We start from the raw sequence: 24,181 nt of genomic DNA, 5'->3' as shown, positions 1-24,181 counted from the left end.
GAACTATATTCTACACTTGTTTTTATTAACTTTATATATTTCCTTAATAAAGATATTAGATAGATTCTGGTCTCTGCGCATGGTTATTGGTGTTCTGCAGCCTGGGTCTTGACACAAATACATTTAAAATGATGAAAAAAAAGGAAATCACAAGCAACTAAATAGTTTTAGACCAAAAACGGGCAACAGCAACCGCATTGTCCGTAGCATTAAACAACTCCTCCTCCGTGCATGAGGCAGGACATTGTGGGCAAGCATACATATGCGGAGTTGTTTGTTCTGCTCCACAGTCACACAAGGTGGAGGATTCCTCCAGGTAATGCCACCTTGCCAAGTTGTCTTTAGATCTGCCCACTCCACTTCTGAGTCTGTTCAGGGACTTCCAAGTTGCCCATTCTTGGTTTGCCCCTGGGGGCAGACCCTCATGGGGGGCCATCCAGTTAGAATTGCCAGGTTTAGCTGCCCAGAGGGACACCCTTGCTGTTGCTGGAGGAACATCAAGAGGAGTGGTGGTTCTCATGAAGCCCTTCCTTGATTTGAGTCCGGTGGGAGGAGGCTGATAGTCATGCAGTGGGTGGCTTTCACAGTGTTCAACCTTATTTCTCTCACCGTTAGCAGCAACTTCCCGTCGCACGTCAGGAGGAGCAATGCCAGCTAACTTGTAGAGTTTATCAACAGGTGTAGGTTTAAGGCATCCTGTGAATGATTCTGCATGTTTCATTTAGTGCTATGTCCACCTGCTTCGCATGGGCAGACTTTTGCCAGACAGGACAGGTGTACTCAGCAGTTGAGAAAGACAAGGCCAGGGCTGATGTTCTTATTACTTGTGGGTCTGCACCCCATAAGCTGCCAGTCAGTTTCTGCAGGATGTTGTTGCGTGCAGCTACTTTGTGCTTGGTGTTCATGCAGTGTTTCCTATATGTTAATGTTCGATCTAAGGTGACACCAAGATATTTAGGATGGAAACAGTGTTCGAGCTCTTGGCCTTCCCAAGTAACTTTCAGTTTCCTGTTGGCTGCACGGTTACGTAGGTGGAAAGCACACACTTGTGTCTTGGAGAAGTGCAATCAGTATAAAGATCGAGGATATAATTATGATTATAATGAGGATGGACGATCTTAACCAAAGGCCTGCATGAAGAGCCATGTTTTCAGGCTCTTCCGAAATGCCATCAGGGTGGGGGCTTGCCTGATCTCCCTAGGGAGCGAGTTCCAGAGCCGGGGGCCACCACGGAGAAGGCCCTCTCCCTCGTCCCTGCCAACTACGCTTGTGACGGATGTGGGAGTGAGAGGAGGGCCTCCCACAACAAACAAAGAGATCATGAAGGTTCGTAGGGGGAGAGACGATCACAAAGGCAGGTGGGTCGCAAACCGTTCAAGGCTTTGTAGGTAATCACCTGCACTTTGAATTGGGTCCGGAAAGTGAACGGCAGCCAGTGGAGCTCCTTAAACAGGAGGGTTGATCACGTTATGTTTGTACAGAAAGCAGATCTCAGAGGGCCCCCTTCCCACACTTGGCAGTAAAAATGCAATCCTAACAATAAAAATTACAATTTCCCACATTTTCACGCCACTCCAAAGGGCTGCCCTGAACAACCACCTCATCTAACTTTATGGTAGAGCAGGCCCTACACATCAAAAGGCTTAAGAAGCACTCTTTACTCATAAAAAAGCTCTTCACATTTACTTTTCTTTGTCAATAGATATACAGTAATCGCCCTGAGAGCCTGATCCACTGAGGGGCTAGTCAGAAGAGGTTATGAATCAACGCTTCTTGTGTAACAAGATACCATACAGTTGTTGATTATGCAAGACCAGGACACAGAATATAACGGAAGATGCCCAGAAAGCTTACATATGTTCCTTGGCTGATTAGAGCTGAACTTGCTTTAGCTCTCAAGATGCATACACATTCCAGCTGTCCTTGTTTGCAGGGAGAGTAACAATTAGCTCTCTTTCATCCCACTTTTTTCAGGTGCTCTTTATATGTCTCAATTTCTTTTCCCTCTTCTCGCTTTTCTCTATTCCCAGCTTACTTTGAAACAGAATTTAAGGTGCAAAAATAGCTTGTAATCAACTCAGCAGAGGATGGAACAGAATCTTGCCCTTCCCAATAGGGTCAGGCAAAGACATACTGCAGTCTCTCTTTCAGCATGTCGATTCTCCCTCATTAATAACTTTTATCCTCTTGACGTACACTCTGATGTTGTGTAGCCACATGTCATGATTTTTACCTGTGAAATGTTGGTATGGTTAATGTATTGTCGAAGGCTTTCATGGCCAGAGTCACTGGGTTGCTGTGAGTCTTTCAGACTGTATGGCCATGTTCCAGAAGCTTTCTGGAACGTGGCCATACAGCCCGAAAGACTCACAGCAACCTATTGGTATGGTTACATTAGGATGTTACTCCAGAGTCACAGGTCTCTGTGTATATAGGATACTTCCTTCCCCTCTTATTCAAATCGTAAAGCTATCATGATGACAAAGTCTGACTTCTGCAAAAAAAAGGTCTCCGCCTGATGAACAAAGGAAGAAGAAACAACACATTTCTCCTGGGGTAGCCAAGGTGTTTTTGTCTCAAAGGAATTAGGTAAATTGCAGACAGAACCAGGCAACAGTCTGTGGAATTGTTTATATCTGGAGCTGTGCTTACTTGACCTCAGCCAACCTACAGTACATGGACATTCTGGTATTTTATTTAATCCTTGTAATTGATATGAGGAAATAGATGTAATAAGGACATTAAGTAAACTTTCCTCTTTTCCTTTAACCCCTTCCTTCTTTGTGATATATTTAATATTTGTCACGGTTTAATCTAATAACCTTATCCTCTCCCTTGAGCCGCAATGGCTGCTGCTGGAGCTGTTGCTCACTGGCTTGGTCTAATCCACAATGATTTTTCTGGCTGGACTGCTGACCTAAAGGTTGGCTTGCTGACCTGAAGGTTGCCAGTTTGAATCCGCAAGATGGGGTGAGCTCCCGTCTGTCAGCTCTAGCTTACGGGGACATGAGAGAAGTCTCCTAGCAGGATGGTAACACATCCACGTGTCCCCTGGGCAACATCTCTGTAGACGGCCAATTCTCTCACAACAGAAAAGACTTGCAGTATGTTCTCAAGTTGCTTCTGACACGATTAAAAAAAATCCTCTCCCTTTTTGGGACATTTTTTCTCTTTCCTGTTTTCCCTTTTTTTCTTCTTTTGTTGTATAAATTGAAAGATTTATACTTCCAGCATTTTTTAGAAGGAGATTGAGAAGCTGGAACCTATTAAGAGGAGGGCAACTAAAATGATCCAAAGTCTGGAAGCCAAGCTCTATGAGTAGTGGCTTAGGGAGTTGGGTATGTTTAGCCAGGAAATTTAAAGGGTTAAGAGAGGGTATGATAGCCATGTTTAAACATCTGAAAGGATGACATATTGAAGGAGGAATGACTTTGATTTTTACTGCTTTAGACAGTAGGTCATGAAGCAACAGGTTCAAAGTACAACAAAATAGAAAACATTAAGGACTTCCTGACAGTAAAAATTGTTTGACAATGGAATGTGCTTCCTCATAAAATCATAGAATAATAGAGTTGGAAGAGACCTCATGGGCCATCTAATCCAACCGCCTGCCAAGAAGCAAGAAAATCACATTCAAAGCACTCCAACAAATGGCCATTCAGTCTCTGTTTAAAAGCCTCCAAAGAAGGAGCCCCCACCACAGTCTGGGGCAGAGAGTTCCTGTCAAGAGTCAGACGCCAGTTAACTTACAAAACAGAGTTTATTCCGAAGATAAGCCAGAAAATAACATAAACACAGGAAATATCCTTGAAACACTTCACTTTTCAGTGTTTTGAGAGTAGATTGGACAATAATAACTCAAAAACGAGTCACGCTAATTTCCCATGCTGGCATTCAATAAAAAACTAAATAACGCTTCAATTCAGCTTTGGAAAACAAATAGAGTTAATTGCTGGAAAATAAACAAACTAGAAAAGCAATAAAGCTGCTTCCACGGTGCAGATAAGCCGAAAGCCTCAAAGGGATGATGAATAGCCGTCGTCAGAAGAATCCAAGGTCAGGTCAGGAGGCAGCAGAAATTCCGAAAGACAAACCAATAGTCAGAAGCCGGGAATAGCCGTCAGTCAGAGGGAGTAGACAGAAGCCAGGTCAAATTCAATCCAAAGTCCGAAGAGGGTGCAGTCATCCAAAACAGGTCCACGATAAGACACAGCGAGAGCCAAGCTAGGTGATATCAGCAGATTCAAATCATAGTCCAAGTCCAGTCTTCATGGAAACACAGAGATCCCAATGGCGCCTCAGCAACACCTTGCCACACGCAAAGTGCAGTGGCCAAACATTCCCATTTTATTCCCCTTCCTCCTGGGTGACCAAACACTCACACCCAAACACCAGGTGTCCCAAATCTACTCAGAGTCTGAACTCCACACAGCTAGAGCTTGTGGATCTGGAGTACCTAGCAATTCGTCGGAGTCCCAATCATCCTGCCCACACTTAGCCCCATGAACACTTAAAGAACCATCCTCCCTTCTCCAAGCATCCCAATTGGGATCAGCTCCTGCAGAAACCCCAGGTTCAGAAGTATCCATAGGCCCAAATCCCCAGACATCTCCGGTGGCTGTGCCCATTCAGTGCCCGCTTCCCCAGCCACCACCTGTTCCTCAGCATCCATCTCCCCATCTGAATCTTCCTCAGAAGATCCCCCATATAGCTCTCTAAGTCGCTTCCTGCGCAACTCCTCCAGTGAACCCTCATCACGAGGGTTTTTTCTTCCTCTTCGAATTCCATCACCATCAACCATAATCCCCGAAGGCGCAGTCACAACAGTTCCACTGCTGAACAGTTCTCATAGTTAGGAAATTCTTCCTAATGTTCAGGTGGAATCTCCTTTCCTGTAGTTTAAAACCAATGTTTTGCATCTTAGTCTCCAGGGCAGCAGAAAATAAGCTTGCTCCTTCCTCCCTATGACATATTTATACATGGCCATCATGTCTCCTCTCAGGCTAAACATGCCCAGCTCTTTCAGCTGCTCCTCGTAGGGCTTGTTCTCCAGATCCTTGATCATTTTAGTCGAACTACGAGGGATCGCCTAAGTAAGTACTTCTATTGATATCTGTATCTGTGCATTTCATTTTTTCTGCCTAAGTGGAGTATTTTGCATTTGTCCCTGCTGAACTTCACTTTGTTAGTTTCGGCCCATCTCTCTAATCTGTTATGATTGTTTTGAATTCTGCTCCTGTCTTCTGGAGTGTTGGCTATCCCTCCTAATTTGGTGTCACCTGCATACTTGATAATCATGCCTTCTAACCCTCAAAGTGTGATGGAATCTACTTAGTCCAAGATTTTTGAACAGAGGTCATCTGTCAGGAGTGCTTTAATTGTGTGTCCCTGTATGGTGGGGGGGGGGGGGGCAGTTGGACTGGATGGCCCTGTGGTCTCTTTCAACTCTATGAGCACTGTTGTGGTATCTAGGAGGTTGTATTGGATCAATATTTCCATTTCACCTTCCACTTTGAAGGGACGGCTGTATTCAGCTAGTTAACAGAAGTCTAAAGGAATCACACCAGCTGGATAGTTATTTCTTTAAAAAACAGTGCTTTCCACCAAATAATTATCTTTAGTGTTGTTTGAGTGCAATAAAACATGGCACTAATTCTGTGCAACAGCAATAGTATTAAATTCCATCTGGACACATCAGCTCTCTTTTGGGTAATAAAAAATCAGATAACTATCAATAGCCAAAGAGAATGTGTTTTTAGTGCTCTATGCATTGCAAGCAAACCCCTAATGGGGATGGATATCTGGATTTTATTTGTGTTTAACATGTATCTGTGTTATTGTTACTATTTATTCAAACTCTGCTAGTTTTGGCAGAGAGGTATTCCCAAGGGCATACGGTCAGTGAAAGCTGCATTGCAAAAAGCATCAGTAATTAAACTACAAAGACACCAGCTCAGATGCAGCTCAGCTCCCAGGGTTGGTATACCAAGGACCCATTTCAAGGCTTTGTGGAGGCACAAACTAAGTGGACAAAAGAGAATAAAATCAGTCCTTCACATTTGCAGAAATGATTATTTGTGGATTTGATTTAAAATGTTCCCTCCAGATCCTTCAGAACCCAGATTTTACTGCCAGCTTCTGCTGGAAACTGATCACAGTCGTGTTTTTGTATACTTACATAATGAGCTATCTTGAGAATGGGAACCAAATCGAAACAGGAAATTCATTTGTTTTATATACGCCTTATACCAGGTGGTTCTCAAACTGTTCTCGGGTTCAATGAAAAATCTTTTAAATCTTTTAAAAAAATGTTTATTAAAGTCCATGCCAGAGTATGAAGATCTTATTCAAATTCATTGTACTTGGGTACTTACGTACTAACTTAAGCAATCCCTCGTTGTCCAAGTTTGATGGCCATCCAAGTGTAGTGTCTTGGCAGTCTTCCACAGTGAGGACATCGGTCTCTAGGTGAAAGACGGTCCTGGTCAGGGTTGGCTTGATGCGCCTTTCTCTCAGCACGTTTCTCCCTTTCACCCTCCATTTGTGCCTCTTCAAATTCCACAGCACTGTTGGTCACAGCTGATCTCCAGTTAGAACGCTCAAGGGCCAGGGCTTCCCAGTTCTCAGTGTCTATGCCACAGTTTGTAAGGTTAGCTTTAAGCCCATCTTTAACTCTCTTTTCCTGTCCATCAACATTCCATTTTCTGTTCTTGAGTTGGGAGTAGAGTAGCTGCTTTGGGAGATGGTGATTGGGCATTCGGACAACATGGCCAATCTAGCAAAGTTGATGGCGTAGGAGCATCGCTTCAATGCTGATCCACTGAATGGCTATTGGTAGGACTAATAAACATATAGCTTTCAGTAAACAGAAAGGCTATCCAAGCAGTTCCCCTTCTATTAATGCCAGTCAGGCATTTTAGCTTATGCTTATCCCAAAAGCAAGGAGCCCTTGGTGGCACAATGGGTTAAATCCTTGTGCCAGCTGAACTGCTTATAGAAAGGTTGGTGGTTTGAATCCGGGGAGTGGGGTGAGCTCCCATCTGTCAACTCTAGCTTCCCATGAGGGGACATGAGAGAAGCCTCCCACAGGATAGTAAGCATCACAACATCTGGGTGTCCTCTGGGCAACAAAGCAACTTGCAGTTTCTCAAATCACTCCTAACACACACAAAAATCCCAAAAACAAATTGGATTTACATATTCAGCTATTGGACATAAAGCCCAACTTAAAAACTATTTTAACTGCAAAAATGAAACCATTTCATTCATCACTTTATGTATGAATCCAATATTTTCTTCTGACAAAATAAAGGTGTGTGGTTATATTTAAAATGTTTTCCCTTTATTTCCAAACCTACTACATTATGTAAAATACCAGGCAATAGGAGGAAATAAAAGAAGGAAAAATCTTGTGGGCCAATGCTTAGGGACAGAGATAGGGTTTCAGGGCAGGGGGAGGAGTCTTCTGAAGGGGAAAAGTTGGGGGACCCCTGCCTTATACACATAGGCTGAAGGTAAATTTATACAGTGTTTTAAATATTTTCCTGCATGAAACAAAATTTGCATAGGAAAGAATCATCAGTCATTCAGGCAACTCGTGTCCTCTGTCTTAATGTCTGTTTTGTGTAGTTTAATATGTATTTTATAGAAATACATTTTAATATGTATCATTTATAGAAATACAGTAGAGTCTCACTTATCCAACACTCGCTTATCCAACATTCTGGATTATCCAACGCATTTTTGTAGTCAATGTTTTCAATATATCGTGATATTTTGGGGCTAAATTCGTAAATACAGTAATTACTACATAGCATTACTGTTTACTGAACTACTTTTTCAGTCCAATTTGTTGTATAACATGATGTTTTGGTGCTTAATTTGTAAAATCATAACCTAATTTGATGTTTAATAGGCTTTTCCTTAATCTCTCCTTATTATCCAACATATTCGCTTATCCAACGTTCTGCCGGCCCGTTTACGTTGGATAAGTGAGACTCTACTGTACGTGCGTATATAATTTTTATGTTTTATGTGTTTTAACTATGCTCCCTCAAGCCACAAGGAGAGGCGGGTTAGAATTATTATTATTATTATTATTATTATTATTATTATTATTATTATTATTATTATTATGGGATGCTCAACCTGCATTAAAACCATCCAGAGCATCTCTAGGGGTGTATCTACACTTCAAAATCCATTAAGTTTGGCAGCACTTTAACTGCAATGGATCAATGCTATGGAATCTTGTGGGTTGCAGTTTGGTAAGACAGAGAAAGCTAAAGACTGGGTTGCTGTGAGTTTTCCAGGCTGTATGTCCATGTTCCAGAAGCATTCTCTCCTGACGTTTCACTCACATCTCTGGCAGGCATCCTCAGAGGTTGTGAGGTATTGGGAACTAGGCAAGTGGGTTTTATATATCTGTGGAATATTCAGGGTGGGAGAAAGAACTCTTGTCTGTTGGAGGCCAGTGTGAATGTTGCAATTGATCACCTTGATTAGCATTGAAATGCCTTGCTGCATCAAAGTCTGTCTACTCCCTACCTGGGGGAATCCTTTGTTGGGAGGTGTTAGCTGGTCCTAATTGTTTCATGTCTGGAATTCCCGTTTTCAGAGTGTTGTTATAACACCTCCCAACAAAGGATTCCCCCAGGCAGGAAGAATCCAGACTTTGAAGCTGTAAAGTCATTCAATGCTAATCAAGGTGGCCAATTGCTCCATTCACACTTGCCTCAAGCGGACAAAAGTTCTTTCTCCCACCCTGAACCTTCCACAGATATATAAACTCTACTTGCCTAGTTTTCCAACAGACCTCACAACCTCTGAAGATGCCTGCCATAGATGTGGGCGAAACGTCAGGAGAGTATGCTTCTGGAACATGGCCATACCGCCCGGAAAACTCACAGCAACCCAATGCTATGGAATATTGTGGGTTGTAGTTTGGTGAGAGAGAAAACTTGTAAAACTACAATTCCCAGGATTCTATAGCATTGAGCCACGGCAGTGAAAGTGGACCCAAACTGCATTAATTCCACAATGGAGTTGCAACTTAGTGGAGCATCTACGCTGTAAGGTGAATGCAGGGCTCAATGTTATGGGATCTTTGGAGGGGGGGGGGGGGAGTTGCAGTTTGGTGAGGCACTAGCAGCTCTCTTTGGCAGAGAAGGCTAAGACCTTGTAAAGCTACAGCTCCCAGGATTCCACAGCGTGGAGCGCTGGCAGTTAAAAGTGGCGTGAAACCGCGTTCCTTGTGCAGTGTAGATGCGCCCTAAGTTCGGCCTGGGGCGGAGGCGGAAGGGGAGCGCCTATCTCTGCTCCGCCCTGCGTTACACAAGCCTGCCTGGCTCTTGGCGAGTCCTCGCCCTCCTCTGGCTACTATCGGAGCCTGCCTGCCTGGGCGCCGCATTGTGTTGTGTTGTGTAACCCGACACACCACAGCCAGAAGCGGAGGCTCTCCAGTGCGAACTCAAGCCGGGAAAGGTAAGGGCAGCTCCCAGCTGTAGCACTTTGTCAGACTGGTATGGCTTCCCAAGACTTTGCTCCCTTGCAGGCATGGGCAAACTTGGGCCCTCCCTCCAGGTGTTTGGACTTCAACTCCCGCCCTTCCTTTTCGCTTAAGCAGCCGAGGGGGAAAAGGAAGGGGCCTGAGGCTGTCAGGAAGGGCGGGGGTTGAAGTCCAAAACACCTGGAGGGCCCAAGTTTGCCCATGCCTGGCCTAATAAAATAATAATACATTTTTATTTATACCCCACCCCTTCTCCCCAAAGGGACTCGGGGCCGCTCACAACAAGTAATAATACCCAAATATGAGCAATACATGATAATTTTTTGTGTGTCAGGAGCGACTTGAGAAACTGCAAGTTGCTTCTGGTGTGAGAATTAGCCGTCTGCAAGGACATTGCCAAGGGGACTCTTGGATGCTTTTACCATCCTTGTGGGAGGCTCTTCTCATGTCCCCGCATGGAGAGCTGGAGCTGACAGAGGGAACTCATCCCGCTCCCTGGATTCAAACTGCCAACCTTTTGGTCAGCAGGCCTGCCGGCCCAAGGATTTAATCCATTGCGCCACTGGAGGCTCCATGAGCAATACATGATAAAAAAAAACAATAACCAATTATAATTTAGTGTAATTTAAAATACCATAAATATTAATAATAACAGTTTAAAAGCAATTATCATATAAAAACAATCTAAGTATATATCACCTTTTAACGAGCTATTCCTGCTATCAGGCTACCCAGGGTTATAATTAACAATCTCATGGCCATTCCAAATCCTGTCTAATGGTTGATAATACAATCTTAGCCATTCTTAAAAGCTTGCTGAAATAGCCAAATGTTTAGTTCCTTCCTAAAAGTTAATAAGGTGTGTGCTTGTCTTATTTCCTTAGGGAGAGCATTCCAGAGCCGGGGGGCCACTCTCGAGAAGGCCCTCTCCCTCGTCCCCACCAACCTTGCTTGTGAGGGAGGTGGGATCGAGAGGAGAGCCTCCCCAGCTGATCTTAAAGTCTGGGCAGATTCATAGGGAGAGATGTGGTCACGTAAATAGGCAGGACCCAAGCCATATGGGGCTTTGTAGGTAATAACCTTCACTTGGCACCGCTAAAGAATGGTGATTCCATAACAAACTGCATCTCCTGGGATTTCGTAGCATTGAGTCGTGGCAGAGAGTCAAAATACATTCATTCTGTAATGTGGAGATGCACCCACCAACAACAGAGCAAAAGAGAATGTCATTCCCTCCCAGGTAGAACCCCAGCTAATTGTGACGAACTTGGCCTTTCTGGAAATATGAGAGTGTAAGGATGCGTCTGCATTATAAACTAATTGCAGTTTGACACCCCTTAAACTGCCATGGCTGAATGATGAGCAGTCCTGGGAGTTGTAGTTCTACAAAGTCTTTGGCTTCCTCTTTGCCAAATAAGGCTTGTGCCTCACCAAACCACAGCTCTCAGCTAAACTGGTGTCAAACTAGATTAAAACTGTAGTCTGACACCAGTAGTGTAGATGCTCCCTTAGATTGCTTCTGCAATGTGAAATTAATGCATTTTGACACCACTTTAACTGCCATGGCTCAATGCTATGGAATCATGGTAGTTGTAGTTTTACAAGGTATTTTGCCTTCTCTGCTAAATTGCTCAACTGGTGTAGATGGACTCATAATCTGGGCTGAGCTGCCAATGCATGAAGGACTGCAAATAGCAAATACCAAATTTGATAGCCATCTTCTCCATTTACAAGTATTGTGTGACCATGCCATATCCCTCAGCTCAAAGAGCAAAAGATATTGGGAATCCAGCAACTTTAGAGTATGGAAGTACATGGAAAACAACATCTCCCTACAATGGAAATATCACAAATTCTTGGTTTGATCTCCCCTCTTTCCCACCCATGTGTGTTGTGTCTCACATCTAAAGGTTTTCTACATAGGCTATGAAGAAACTTTTCACTCTCATATTTTATAAAAGAGGACAACCACAATATTGGTTGCTTGAGAAGACACCTGTTGTCCTGCAAGTCCGGGGACTTACTGTCATGTCTGAGAAAACCTTTGGTTATATTTTTCACTGGTTTATGACAGTAATAAATACTAAGAAATTGAAGGTTTTAATCCTAAATATACTTGGAGTCAGTGGGCCAACTTCTAAGAAAACCCTGTTTAGATGATCCCTTACATTAGACATATGAAAGCCACTAAAATAGCGGAGAATAATTATTTGGTTGCTTCAGTCATTCCTACTTGCTTTAACCTATCAAATGAAACTCAAAACATATTAAGTGATCATAAATACATGGCAATGGGAAGTAATGGTGTTTGATTATTGGTTTTCCATTTCAAAGGTGCTGAAGTTCAACAAGAAATTCCTTCAGTTGTCTGGGAACTGGATTGAGGATGTTGATTCACGTTGTTGGCTTCACAGCTTTTCCCCATCTGGGTGGATTTTTTGGCTGGTTCTTGACCCGGAAAGAAGTGCCCACATGGTTTGAAAGTCTGAACAAACCATCATGGCGTCCACCCAATAAATTGTTCCCAGTGGCTTGGACAACACTATATTCCAGCATGGGGTAAGGCTTTTCCAGTATGTCCTTCCTTGTCACCTCAGGTTACAATCTTTAATACGTTTCTTGGAAGGCAGCCCAGTGGGAGCAAATATACAAAGAAAACATGCAGAGAATCAGATTAAGAGTAAATTAAATCCCATCAATTGCTTCCATTGCAACTTTGCAGTAACTTTTTAATTACATTTGTGCACATGATATAATTACTGTTGCCAAAATTACTTCCAATTCCTTTCCAATCTGAAATGCAGGAAGAGAGAGTCACTATACAATTGGCTCTCCACATTCAGTGATACTAGAGTCACAAGACCCTCATGAAATGAAGAAAAAAAATAGAAACAGTGCCTTTTTTAACCGAAGAGAATAACTCTCTAGGAATGTCACTGGAAGGTGACCATAGAATCATACTGGAGGACCTATATATTCTTAGAGAGTTGTTTTCTCAAGGAATCTCTAGGTCCTCCAGTATGACTGCATGGTCAGCTTCTGACAGAAATTGACCATAAAGTCACACTGGAAGACCATGATTTTAATGAAATCTAAAAATGAGATTATAGAACATGATTTTTGTTCCTGAGTTAAAATATCACTTCCTAACTGGTTTTATCATAAAACATGGGAAAGGTTTATTAAACTGCAAAAACATCCTGCAGCACCTTTTGCTATACTTTTTCAATGAATGTCTCATAAAATCTCAACCAATTCAACACAGTTTGTGGCAGCCACAAACACAACATTTCTTGAGTACTGTATAACAACTATTTTCAAAGTAAATACTGCATGATTAGTCAGGAAACAACACTTTCAAACCAGGAACAGATTTTGTTTCCAAATTTTGTTACATAATGTTATTGTTATTCACTGGGTGAGCCAGGCATATGAGAGAGAGAGGGAGGGAGAGAGAGAGAGAGAGAGAGAGAGAAACACCTCTATAGCTTCCCATTAAAATTGTGGTGGAAACCTATTCCCAAGTTCAATAATGGTTTTCAACCACAACCGACAGTTCAGTTTTGAATTAAAAAAATAACAGCAACCCCAAAATCAATAGCTTGCAGTGCTAAAACCTCACTTGCATCAGTTCAGCTAAAAGTTCAGATAAAATTCAATATCTGGTGGCTTCTACGCCTGCCAATTTCATACAGAAAACAACAGCTTGTTGATTTCGCAAAACTGTCAGTGGAATTTATTAGAAACTGATTTTTTTTCCAAATTTTGTTACAGTGTACAAATCCGCAAAAGTCAAACCCACAGATGTGAAAATCCAGCTGTACTAGAGTCCTTTCCACTAGCGGTTGTGTTCAAGGACAAAGAGTAACACTAATCATAAGATTTCCAAGTAACCTCTACTAAAGAACTGTGCAGATAGTTCTGCATAGAGACAGGTCTGGATTTTCAAGGGAGTGTGTATTGTATATTCAAATAGATTATCAAATGTCATGGCCTTTCTTGATCCTTTACAGTGAACCTAGGGCCACTGGGATGTGGCCTGATGGACTTAATTTGTTAGTCTGTTAACCCTCTTTATGTAGCATTACAAGGCAATATGCAAGTAATAAGACTTTTAAGATCCTTAGCCCCCCACTGCTCCTGCTCACTTTCCTAATCTTTCTTTGCCTGATGGAATAATATATGGGTCCAAAAGAAGGCACAGACATATTCTGCTTCCTTGATTTGACCTCATGAAGTTATTGCCACAGAATAAGTTGGGTGCTATAATATTTGTCATTTGAGATAGCTTGCAACAAGGTGTCAAAGGTCAGTAAGTCAACTTTTAAACTGTAATCAGCTGGAGAAAAGCTCCTTTTCAAATATTTGTTCAAATGGGGTGTCCAAATGCAAATGACTAAACTGATTTCTTTTTCTCCAGGTATGCTTCCTACTTGGTATGGAAGGACCTTGGTGGCTTCAACAGTAATGCTGTAGTCCCCCTGGGTCTCTATGGAGCTCAGCTTGCCCTGAACTGGGCATGGACTCCTATATTCTTTGGGGCTCATAAACTCAAGCTGGTAATGTTCCCCTTCCAATTTGTAGGACTACCATACTGTCTTTAGTTTATATACCTAGCTGCACACCTTGGACAAATAATTTTTGGACTTCAACTCCAAGAATCCCCCAGGCAGAATGGCCTTTGGCCATGATGATTGGAAGACACTAAGGATTGTAGTCCAGAAACATAACCTTTTTACACTCTGCTTATTTGGAACCTCTTAGGAAAATGTTTAGGAATCTGGGCATTGAGATTTAGCATTCTAGATTGTTAATTTAAGTATTCAGGTATTTTCTGAGTTTCTGAAAAAATAGCAGGGAGATTTCTATTGGTAGTTTTGGTAGTCCAAAACTTTTCAGTTCCTGACAATTCTCGGTAGCTCCCAATTCTTGATTTCGTGTCCGTATTCCCAAAGGAAGGCAAACTGTACTTCCTCAGAACAAAGCCTGCCGATTAAACACATTCATGGATAATTGTGGTGATAGTGGTGATAATTCGTGAGGTTTTCTGGTTCCAAAATGTTGGAATTGAGATTATTTATTACAGACTTGCATAACTAAAGCAAGAAGATATTTGACAAGCCAAAGCAAAAGGCTTGCATTACTTGTTTGTCAAATATTGCTTCTGCTTTCCTGGCAGTAATATCTTTCCCTTGCAGTTGTGTTTGCTCTGAACATAAAGCAGATGTGGCTGTACAGTGAAGGCTGTGAAGTTAGCAATCTCATGATCTGCATGCTTCAGTTTTCCTTGTTAAGAATTGTGTGTTTCAGATAAACACTTCAGGCACCTCCCTTGACCTAAGGGAGCAGATACTAAATTGTCAGCATCAGCTTGTTATTTCTATGCAGTCGTACCAGCCAAATGACCTTGGAGGTGTCTAAAGACAACACCAGCTCTTTGTTCTAGAAATGGAGATGAGCACCAACCCCCAGAGCCACATGACTTAGATTTAATGTCAGGGGAAAACCTTTACCTTTACCTACACACACACACAAATGAAACCTACCAGCATAGAATATTTTCTTCTTGCCACTGACTTGATCCAAAACCTGTTCTTAATATTAGTGGCAGACTCAGATTGTAGTACAGTTTGACTAGAGTTGAGAGAATAAATCTGAAAATGGGAACCCTCTTGGATTAAAAAAGCTTCCCCCTTCAATGGACATTTTTTCTACTGCGGGGATAATACCTCCTGTCCCGTTTCAGCCCTGTTATTTGGACTGCTACACATTGGTGAAAAAACACAGCACCTGGAAAATGTCTTCTAAAATTGGCAAATGTCTTCTAAAATTTGCTGGGAGTATAGGATATAACTGTCTTATTCATACCTTGAGTCAAGGGGTCATAGTTCTCTTATAGTCTAGCTAAACAAATGATTTTTTCATTATGCCAAATGTTTTAATCACATGGACATTTCTCTCTCTCTCTCTCTCTCTCTCTCTCTCTCTCTCTCTCTCTCTCTCTCTCTCTCTCTCTCCTCCAGGCTCTGATTGACATCGTAGGTTTGTACGGTCTTGTGGTGGCCACTATGTACTCCTGGTATCCGATTAACAAAACTGCCACACTATTGATGGTGCCTTACTTGGCTTGGCTGACCTTGGCCTCTTCTCTTACCTACTGCATCTGGAGAGACAATCCAGAAAAGGGAAAGAAGAGAGAATAAGAAAGGATTGGGTAACATTGGATGATGCAGGACTTTGATCCTTTTGAATTGTACTACAGAAGGAAATGAAAATACAGACCCAAGAGCATTGCCCATTTCAGCACAGTGATAGGCAACAGGAAGGGGGCCATGTTTGTCAGACTGCCGCACAGCTCAACCCTTATTAGGACTCAACATACTATCTTTTATACATCTACTAAAAATAATCCAATAGGCCTTGCTTCCAGGTACATAGGAGCAAGAATGCAACCTCAGCATCACATTGTGTTGATATGTATGGTGATGTATTTAATGAAGCTTGAGATTAACTTTGATTTAATCTATCATTGTGTGTAGAGAATAGCATCAAAGGGGGAAAGGGGAATTTTTCTGAATGCGCATTGTACTCAGAATCTACTTGTATGTGATCTTTTTTTAAAGAAAAGTGAAAATGTGTTAAAGACATGAGGTTTGCTTCACTCACTCTTGTTTGCAGATTGTATACATTATTACATTTTCCTCTTGTCATTTACCCCCACTATGAACATTTACTTGTTTGTCTGATTGAAAAGACCGTATACATTCATATAGAAATGAATGTATTACATATGTACCTAAAAATGTGAAATATTCATGCAACAAAACATAGGTTTGCCAGCCCCCTTGTTTACACATGGGTCTATTTCTAGGAAACTGGGGCTGATCATAGTTCCCTCTTGTTTGGATTCTTTGTGCCATAGTTGTGTTTGCTCCAAAGATGAAATATATGACTAGGATCAGATGCTTGAAATGAGACATTAGTTCTTTGCATCTGAATTCATTTTATGTTCTTTCTTTGTACAAGCCATTTACTACCTGGATTGGTACTTGCAAATAGTATCAGTGATGAAGAAAAGTTTCACAAGCAGATATTAACTTTGAACCAAAGGAATCCAATTTTATTGCCAGAGATCATTTTGCTTTATACTAATAAAGATTGCCTTACTGTGAATTGTGGACTTTTTCTGAATGTATCAATGTGGCTGCCTCTGATTTTAAGAGTGTATGGGGGGAAAACCAGTGATGTAACATGAATACCAGGGATTGGGAAATTTAGTGTTAGCCCTGTTGTATTCATATCAAATAATTAAAGAGACATAATGTGTTAATATAAGTTGTGCATCCCTTATCTGGATTTCTGAAATGTAAAATACTCCAAAGTCCCTCTCTGAACAAATTCTGCGAAGAAAATCCTGTATTAGGATTACCATAAGTCAAATGACTTGAAATATTTTATTTTAGCCTCTCACTCCACAAGGTAAGCTTATAACCCTCACAAGGGGATAGAGACATATTTTTTAAAAAATTAATATAGCAAAGATTCTATAGGTTCTATACTTGGAAATCTATGGGGGAAATAAAGAATGAAGTTTTTACTGACTGGTAGCAAATCATTTTCTCTGGCCTAAAGTGTTTTTGTTATTGTGTACCTTCAAGCAATTTTAGACATGATTTAATGTCATATGGCCAGTCTTCCTTGACACAACTATTAGAGAGCTGTAGTGCCATCTAGCGATATTAAGAGAAGCAGACATTACTACTTTTACAATTTTGTGCTGTCACATCTGTGCCCAATATATCCTAGGGGTTTCTTAACAAGATATATTCAGAGGGGTTTTTCCAGTCTTTCTCTGAGGCAGAAGGAGTGTGACTTGCCCAAGGTCTTCCAGCTGATTTCTTATAAGCTGGAGTCTTAGTTCAACACTCAAACTACTACGCCATGCTGGGTTCATTTTCTGCCTGTTGGGAATTTATTCTTGATAAGAATTAAGATACTGTACTCATGTTACCTCATGGGTAGATCGACCCAGGTTTTTTGGGTTAATTTTTTACTTAAAATTTCTAGATTTATATATGAGTATATAGATTGTACTGTCAGTCACCCATATGAACAATTTTGGAGTATTTTGAATTTTGGAATTCTGGATAAGACATGCTCAACCTATACCAGTTTTAGTTGCTGTGTTGAATATACCCTCTCTTCAGAAGGCAGGCCTTGAACATAGTAATGCTGTAGACCAGTGGTTCTCAACCAGTGGATCCCCAGGTGTTTTGGCCTGCAACTCCCAGAAATCCCAGCCAGTTTACCAGCTGTTGGGTTTTCTGAGAGATGAAGTCCAAAATATCTGGGGACCCACAGGTTGAAAACCACTGCTCTAGCAATATGAAAACTACACAACTGTAATGTACTTATCACAAGGCTGTCTTGAAATGTGTCCAGGATGTTTAGTTGCTGCAAACTGCTGCCAATCTATTGTTTGAAGCTGCCCCGCTTTCCTCTCAGTTTCTGACAGGGTGCATCTATACCAGGCATGGGCAAACTTCCATGTTTATAAGGTTTGTTGTACCTTCTCTGCCTAAGAGCATTATCAAACTGCTAATTCCAGGATTCCATAGCATTGAGCCTTGGTAGCTAAAGTAGTATTGAACTGTATTAACCTTACAGTACAGATGCACCTTGTGTTTTAACATGCTGATTCTCACATTTCAAGTCCTAAACATCTATGAACTTTAAGTACTTAAGTCACCTCCTCAATGTGAGAACTGACTGAGAATCTCCATAGATTCAACCCTCGATAGAAGAAACAGGAGCTTTTATAGCATGAATCATACTTCTCAAAGATGACAGCCCCATACATTGTATCACCTGTACTTTCCAATGCCTATAAAAAGGCCCTTAGGGAAAGCTGAACTCATGATTGCCAAGATTCTGGATCAGGTTGTGCCAGGTGAAACTAAACCATATCTCCTCCCTCCCCCAAATCCCATATTTTAACAGCTACAGCCTCCAAACTTGTCCATTTACTATCTGGTAAAAATTGACAAATGGCAGAAAAATGCTCTGCTGTGTTCCTATAGCAGGCATTCTCCAATGGTTCCAGAGTTCTGCAGATACCCTGGACTCCAAAAAGACAAATAAATGGGTTCTCAAGAAAATCAGGCCTAAACTTCCCTAGAACCCAAGGTGACTGTCATACTTTGGACATATCATGAGCGGACATATTGTTGCATGCTTCTAAAGTCATTTCCAACTGATGGGAACCATCATGGGATTTTCTTGGAAGAATCTGTTCGTAGAGGGATTGCCTTTGCCCTCCTCTGAAGCTGAGAAGACATTATTTATTTGAAAAGGCAATTATGTTTGATTAGAAGACAGTAAGAAAAGAGGAAGACCACATTACAGATGGCTAAGATCAATCTAGATAGCTAGGCTCAATCAAGGAAGGTATTGCCCAGAATCTGATGACACAGTGCCTTGGAAGTCTCTTATTCATAGGCTCATCATAAGTTGAAGTCAACTTGATGATACACAGTTATCAACAACAAAGTTACTAGCAAGATGCCAGCCAATCTCTTGCAAGCCTTGATTCAGTTTCTGCAGCCCCCTGTCTCATGTTGTTTTTAATACCTGACCATTTGATACTGACATGCATCTGAAAGCATCACATTCTGTTTCTGTCTCCACAAAAACCCCACTCATGAGCTCATGAACTCATGAACAGCTAACTTGATCCTTCACTTGATCATAGTCAAAAGCCAGCTTCCAAATTTGCAAGCTATTAAAAGATTTTTACATGTAAATGGTCTTTAGCCATTGGCACCAGTCTTATCCCATCTGGTGCCTGGTATTCTGCTCAGCAATGTGTGTGTAAAGCAGAGCTTGGAAACATTCCCTTTTTGGGACTACACTTCCCACAATTCCTAGCTACCTTGGCCTCAGGGTAATTGTAAGAGTTGAGCTTTTTAAAAGTAATTTTTCTTCACTCTCATGTTTCTGTTTGAGGGAACTGGATTTTACTTGTTGAAATTTTAATGTTGCTTGTTCCTCCCATATCATATATATAAAACTTTGAGATAATACAGTCCTATGCTTACAGTGGAGCAGGTTAAGCCGCTGAGCTGCTGAACTTGCTGACCAAAAGGTCAGTGGTTCAAATCCAGGGAGCTGGGTGAGCGCCCACCGTTAGCCCTAGATTTTGCCAACCTAGCAGTTTGAAAACATGCAAGTGTGAGTAGATCAATAGGAAGGTAACGGCGCTCCATGCAATCATGCTGGCCACATAACCTTGAGGTGTCTACGGACAACGCTGGCTCTTCAGCTTAGAAGTGGAGATGAGCACCAACTCCCAGAGTCAGACATGACTAGACTTAATGTCAGGGGAACACCTTTATCTTTATCTATGCTTACAGCAAGTCTACTGCCATTGCATTAAGGATAGATATGAGAATCACATACATTGAACCTACATAAATATACATAGGTTCAGGTTGTAGGAACCTAGGACCAAGCATGAAGAAGCATGATCACTCCCAACATTTTTAAATTTCTCAACTCTTGCTTTCCTTTTTCCGATCCATAAAATAACCCATCAAAGTTTTAGATAGTGATTAGGTTGCCTCTGAGCACATAGCCAACAAGTTGATAAAACATTTACATGCTGTTCGACACCACTAGATTAACACATTTGCTTGCCTTCTGAAAATCTTAACAAGGAAAACCAATTAGGGGGTGGTTTTGGCATGCAACCAATTAGGGGTGGCCTTGGCATGCAACAAAAAAATATGCAGACTAATTAGATCAGTCTATGCAATGAGTCACTGCATCCTTCTCCTTATATCTCCCCGCATACTATTTTGGTGATTAGTCCTGTTTGACAATATGGAGCAGATCTATACAACAGTATACAAAGTCAAACCAATTTGCCCATTAAATTACTGGAAAACCTCCAGATTTAGAGCGGGCAATGGGTTGCCATAATAGAAAGAAAAAGCAAACGATGTCATCTAAGTTGGTACTAATTATGTTTGTTTATTGTTTGTTTGTTTTGCAATAGTCACAACAGAAGGCACCAAGGAATGGCTGCCAGACAACGTATCCAGGGATATGTTTTGTTTTGATAATCAGCTGTCCTATTTATTCATCCCTGTCTCCGCCTGATACCAACAGTGTCTTATTTCACCTTTGCTTCTGGCCAACTAAATATTTCCTGTGCCTGGGACTGCATATTTCACTTCTTGGTAACAATCAAACTAGACTGAATAATGAATGGAAATAAGAAATAGAAACTATGCTGGAGGGGCACAGTCAGCTGATGTAAAACACACACATAAAAGGAAGTGCCTTTTAAAAGGAAGTTTACACAATCCTTTGAAAGTTATTAAGACATCAATCTCCAATTATAAGAAACCCTGTCAGCGATTGAGTGGAGCTAGGGGCTCATCTTGACTGTTATATGACACTAAATAAGACAGTGATTTATAAAGTAACTTCATTCACAATGGGAAAGACTGTAAATTATGATTAATGACACAATAAAATGGTAGCAATTACTAATGATTTTAATGTGTGTTTGAAGTTAGTGGCACTGATAGGTATATTTGAAGCATCACGGAACAACTCTTCACTATGCAGTAAAAGAGATCCTGATTAATATTAGATGTATACAATGACATGATGGAAAAACTGTATAGAGTAAAAGCTTTTTAAAAAGAACTATAAGCAACAACATCAAAGATCGCTTTGGGAGGGCATAGAAACATTTCAGAGAGGCAATCCTATCACTAAATTTAAATGCAATAATATCTCTTCAGGGATTTTGTTATCATGATTGAGATCCTCTTTGACGCTAGCAAAACATAGAACTCCACCAGTGTACTTTTATAGTAAATTTACAGATAATAAAACTTTATTTATAGACGGTCTTATCTCTCCGAAGGGATAGAAATGAGGGAAATAAATAAATAAATAAATAAATAAATTTTCATACCCATGCAGGAAAGAACTAGAAATTTTAAAACGTGAACATAAGTGAAACCGACATCTGACATCTGGCTTAAAGTTGTCACCTTTCTTCAGAGGAACTTCTTACCATCAAAGTTTACATGATAAGACACCTTAAAGTCTTCTCTCTCTGTTGGCTAGTACCTACACTAGAATTCACATACAAAAATTACAAATGCCATTGAATTCAGGAGGGACAGGCCTCAATGTTTAACAAACAAATGGAATTGACAAATTTCCCACATGTGCACTCCAGACCTTTCTGTGCTGCACGAATTTGCAGAGCATGGCATCACTATTCTCCATCCTGCACGCAATCTTTGTTGTTGCTCTACTACTACACACAGCCCATGGTGGTCTGCCTATATGAATGCAGAGCACTGCCCTAGAAGGAGTTCAGCAGCAGCTGGGAAAGAGAGAGAACCACATTCCAGAGATTAGATTAAAGCTCCGCACTGATCTTTGCAGAATGGCTGGCTCTGGGGAAAGTTTAAAGCAGTAGGAATGACGGGACCCTGATTAATCCAGCAGTCAAGAGCTTCCAAAAATAAAGTGGGTCAGACAGACAGGAGGAGGAGGACAGAGGAGCTATCATTCATCGGCTCAGGATTCCCATCCCCACAATTCCTCCCTAAAATGTCAAGGGTTGGGGTGTTGGTATTTCAACATAGTTACCACTGTGGGGAGAATAACAATACACTTTCGAAGGAAAATATTCCATACCATTAAAATAATCCCCCTGTGCATAAGATGAGAGCTAATGGATAGAATATCCTATAACCTTTGTTGTCACTGTCTCATCTGAAAAACAAAACATCTGAGCAGCAGTATATCAGTTTTACAATGTCTGTTTGTCAGGCCACAGCTCTTTGTTGCTATATGAGTCCAGCTGCAATAAAATGAATGTTGAAGAAATCTGGAACATGCAAATAAGCGGTCTTTTAAAAAAATTATTATTGCTGGAACTACAGGTTGACCACCTCACATCCAGAATTCAAAATTCTCCACATGAATGGCTGAGATAGTGATATTTTAATGTGCGTAAAGGTTGTTTCACACGAAAAAGCATTCAAAATCATGTATAAAATTGCCCTCAGGCTTTGTGTGCAAGGTGTGTATGAAACATAAGCAAATTTCATGGTTAGACTTGGGTCTAATCTCTAAAATTTCTCATTATTATACATAAATATTCCAAATCCAAAAAAAAAAATCCAAAACATTTGTGGCCCCAAGCATTCTGGATAATGGATAATCGACCCATATTAAAAGGAAAAGTTAGAGGTGTGAACATGTGGGCCTCCAGATGATATAGGATTACAGCTCCCATCATTCTTCATTGTTAGTTTGGAGCTGATGGGAATTGCAATCCAACAATATTTAGAAGGGTTGTTGTATGTCTTTCGGGCTGTGTGGCCATGTTCCAGAAGCATTCTCTCCTGACGTTTCGCCCACATCTATGGCAGGCATCCTCAGAGGTTGTGAGGTATGGAGAAAACTAAGCAAAGAGGTTAATATATATCTGTGGAAAGTCTAGGGTGAGAGAGGTCAGTATGAATGTAGTGTAGTTAATCACTTAAATTAGCATTGAAAAGCTTATCTGCTGTCTTCTTCCTGCCTCTGGGGCATCCTTTGTTTAGAGTCGTTAACTGCCCTTGGTTGATTCATGTATGGAAACCCTCTGTTTTCAGAGTATTGCTTTTTATTTACTGTTCTGATTTTTGAGTTTTGTAATACTGGTAGCCAGATTTTGTTCATTTTCATGGTTTCTTCCTTTCTGTTGAAGTTGTCCACATGCTTGTGGATTTCAATGGCTTCTCTGTGTAGTCTGACATGATAGTTGTTAGAATGGTCCAGCATTTTTGTGTTCTCAAATAGTATTCTGTGTCCAGGCTGGTTCATCAAATGCTCTGCTATGGCTGATTTCTCTGGTTGAATTAGTCTGCAGTGCCTTTCATGTTCTTTGACTCTTGTTTGGGCGCTGCGTTTGGTGGTCCCTATGTAGACTTGTCCACAGCTGCATGGTATCCGGTAGACTCCTGCAGAAGAGAGAGGATCCCTCTTGTCCTTCGCTGACCGTAGCATTTGTTGGATTTTCTTCGTGGGTCTGTAGATAGTTTGTAGGTTGTGCTTCTTCATCAGCTTCCCTATGCGGTCAGTAGTCCCCTTGATGTATGGTAAGGACACCATGAATTTCATATAAATATGAAAAAGTAGCAAGACAAAACTATCTTTGTTGAAACTAGGCTACCAAATTTTCACCAGTTTTATCTAGGTATTGCAGCTCTCTGTGTAATACTCTATATTGCTCTCAGAGGACACCACCAGGATCAGTTTGGAGTTGGGAGAAAAGCCACACAAGGGTCCTTTAAGATATTGGGATAACAAGATATTAACACCTAAGAAATAGTGTGTGGAAGGGGAGAAGGATGAAAATCTGAGGGAGCAAGGTTTATATCTAGATACAGTATATATAACACAGGAGCCCCCGGTGGCAAAGTGTGTTAAAGCCCTGAGCTGCTGAACTTGCAGACCGAAAGGTCCCAGGTTCAAATCCCGGGAGCGGAGTGAGCGCCCGCTCTTGCTCCAGCTTCTGCCAACCTAGCAGTTCGAAAACATGCCAATGTGAGTAGATCAATAGGTACCGCTCCGGCGGGAAGGTAACGACGCTCC

General features: G+C 41.2%; 1 protein-coding gene across 1 annotated transcript; it reads left to right on the top strand.

The window, feature by feature from the left end:
* Nucleotides 1–9,261: 9,261 nt before the first annotated feature.
* On the top strand, nucleotides 9,262–16,681 carry tspo2 (translocator protein 2). The gene is made up of 4 exons (XM_003220397.4): nucleotides 9,262–9,483; nucleotides 11,843–12,067; nucleotides 13,929–14,067; nucleotides 15,532–16,681. Exons 2-4 carry the CDS (start codon nucleotides 11,895–11,897, stop codon nucleotides 15,709–15,711), a joined length of 492 nt encoding a protein of 163 aa, XP_003220445.3. The 5' UTR covers nucleotides 9,262–9,483; nucleotides 11,843–11,894; the 3' UTR covers nucleotides 15,712–16,681.
* The last annotated feature ends 7,500 nt before the right edge of the window (nucleotides 16,682–24,181 follow it).

Source organism: Anolis carolinensis, chromosome 4 (assembly GCF_035594765.1).
Source record: "Anolis carolinensis isolate JA03-04 chromosome 4, rAnoCar3.1.pri, whole genome shotgun sequence".
Lineage (NCBI taxonomy): Eukaryota > Metazoa > Chordata > Lepidosauria > Squamata > Dactyloidae > Anolis > Anolis carolinensis.
This window is presented reverse-complemented; position numbering and strand designations above follow the sequence as displayed.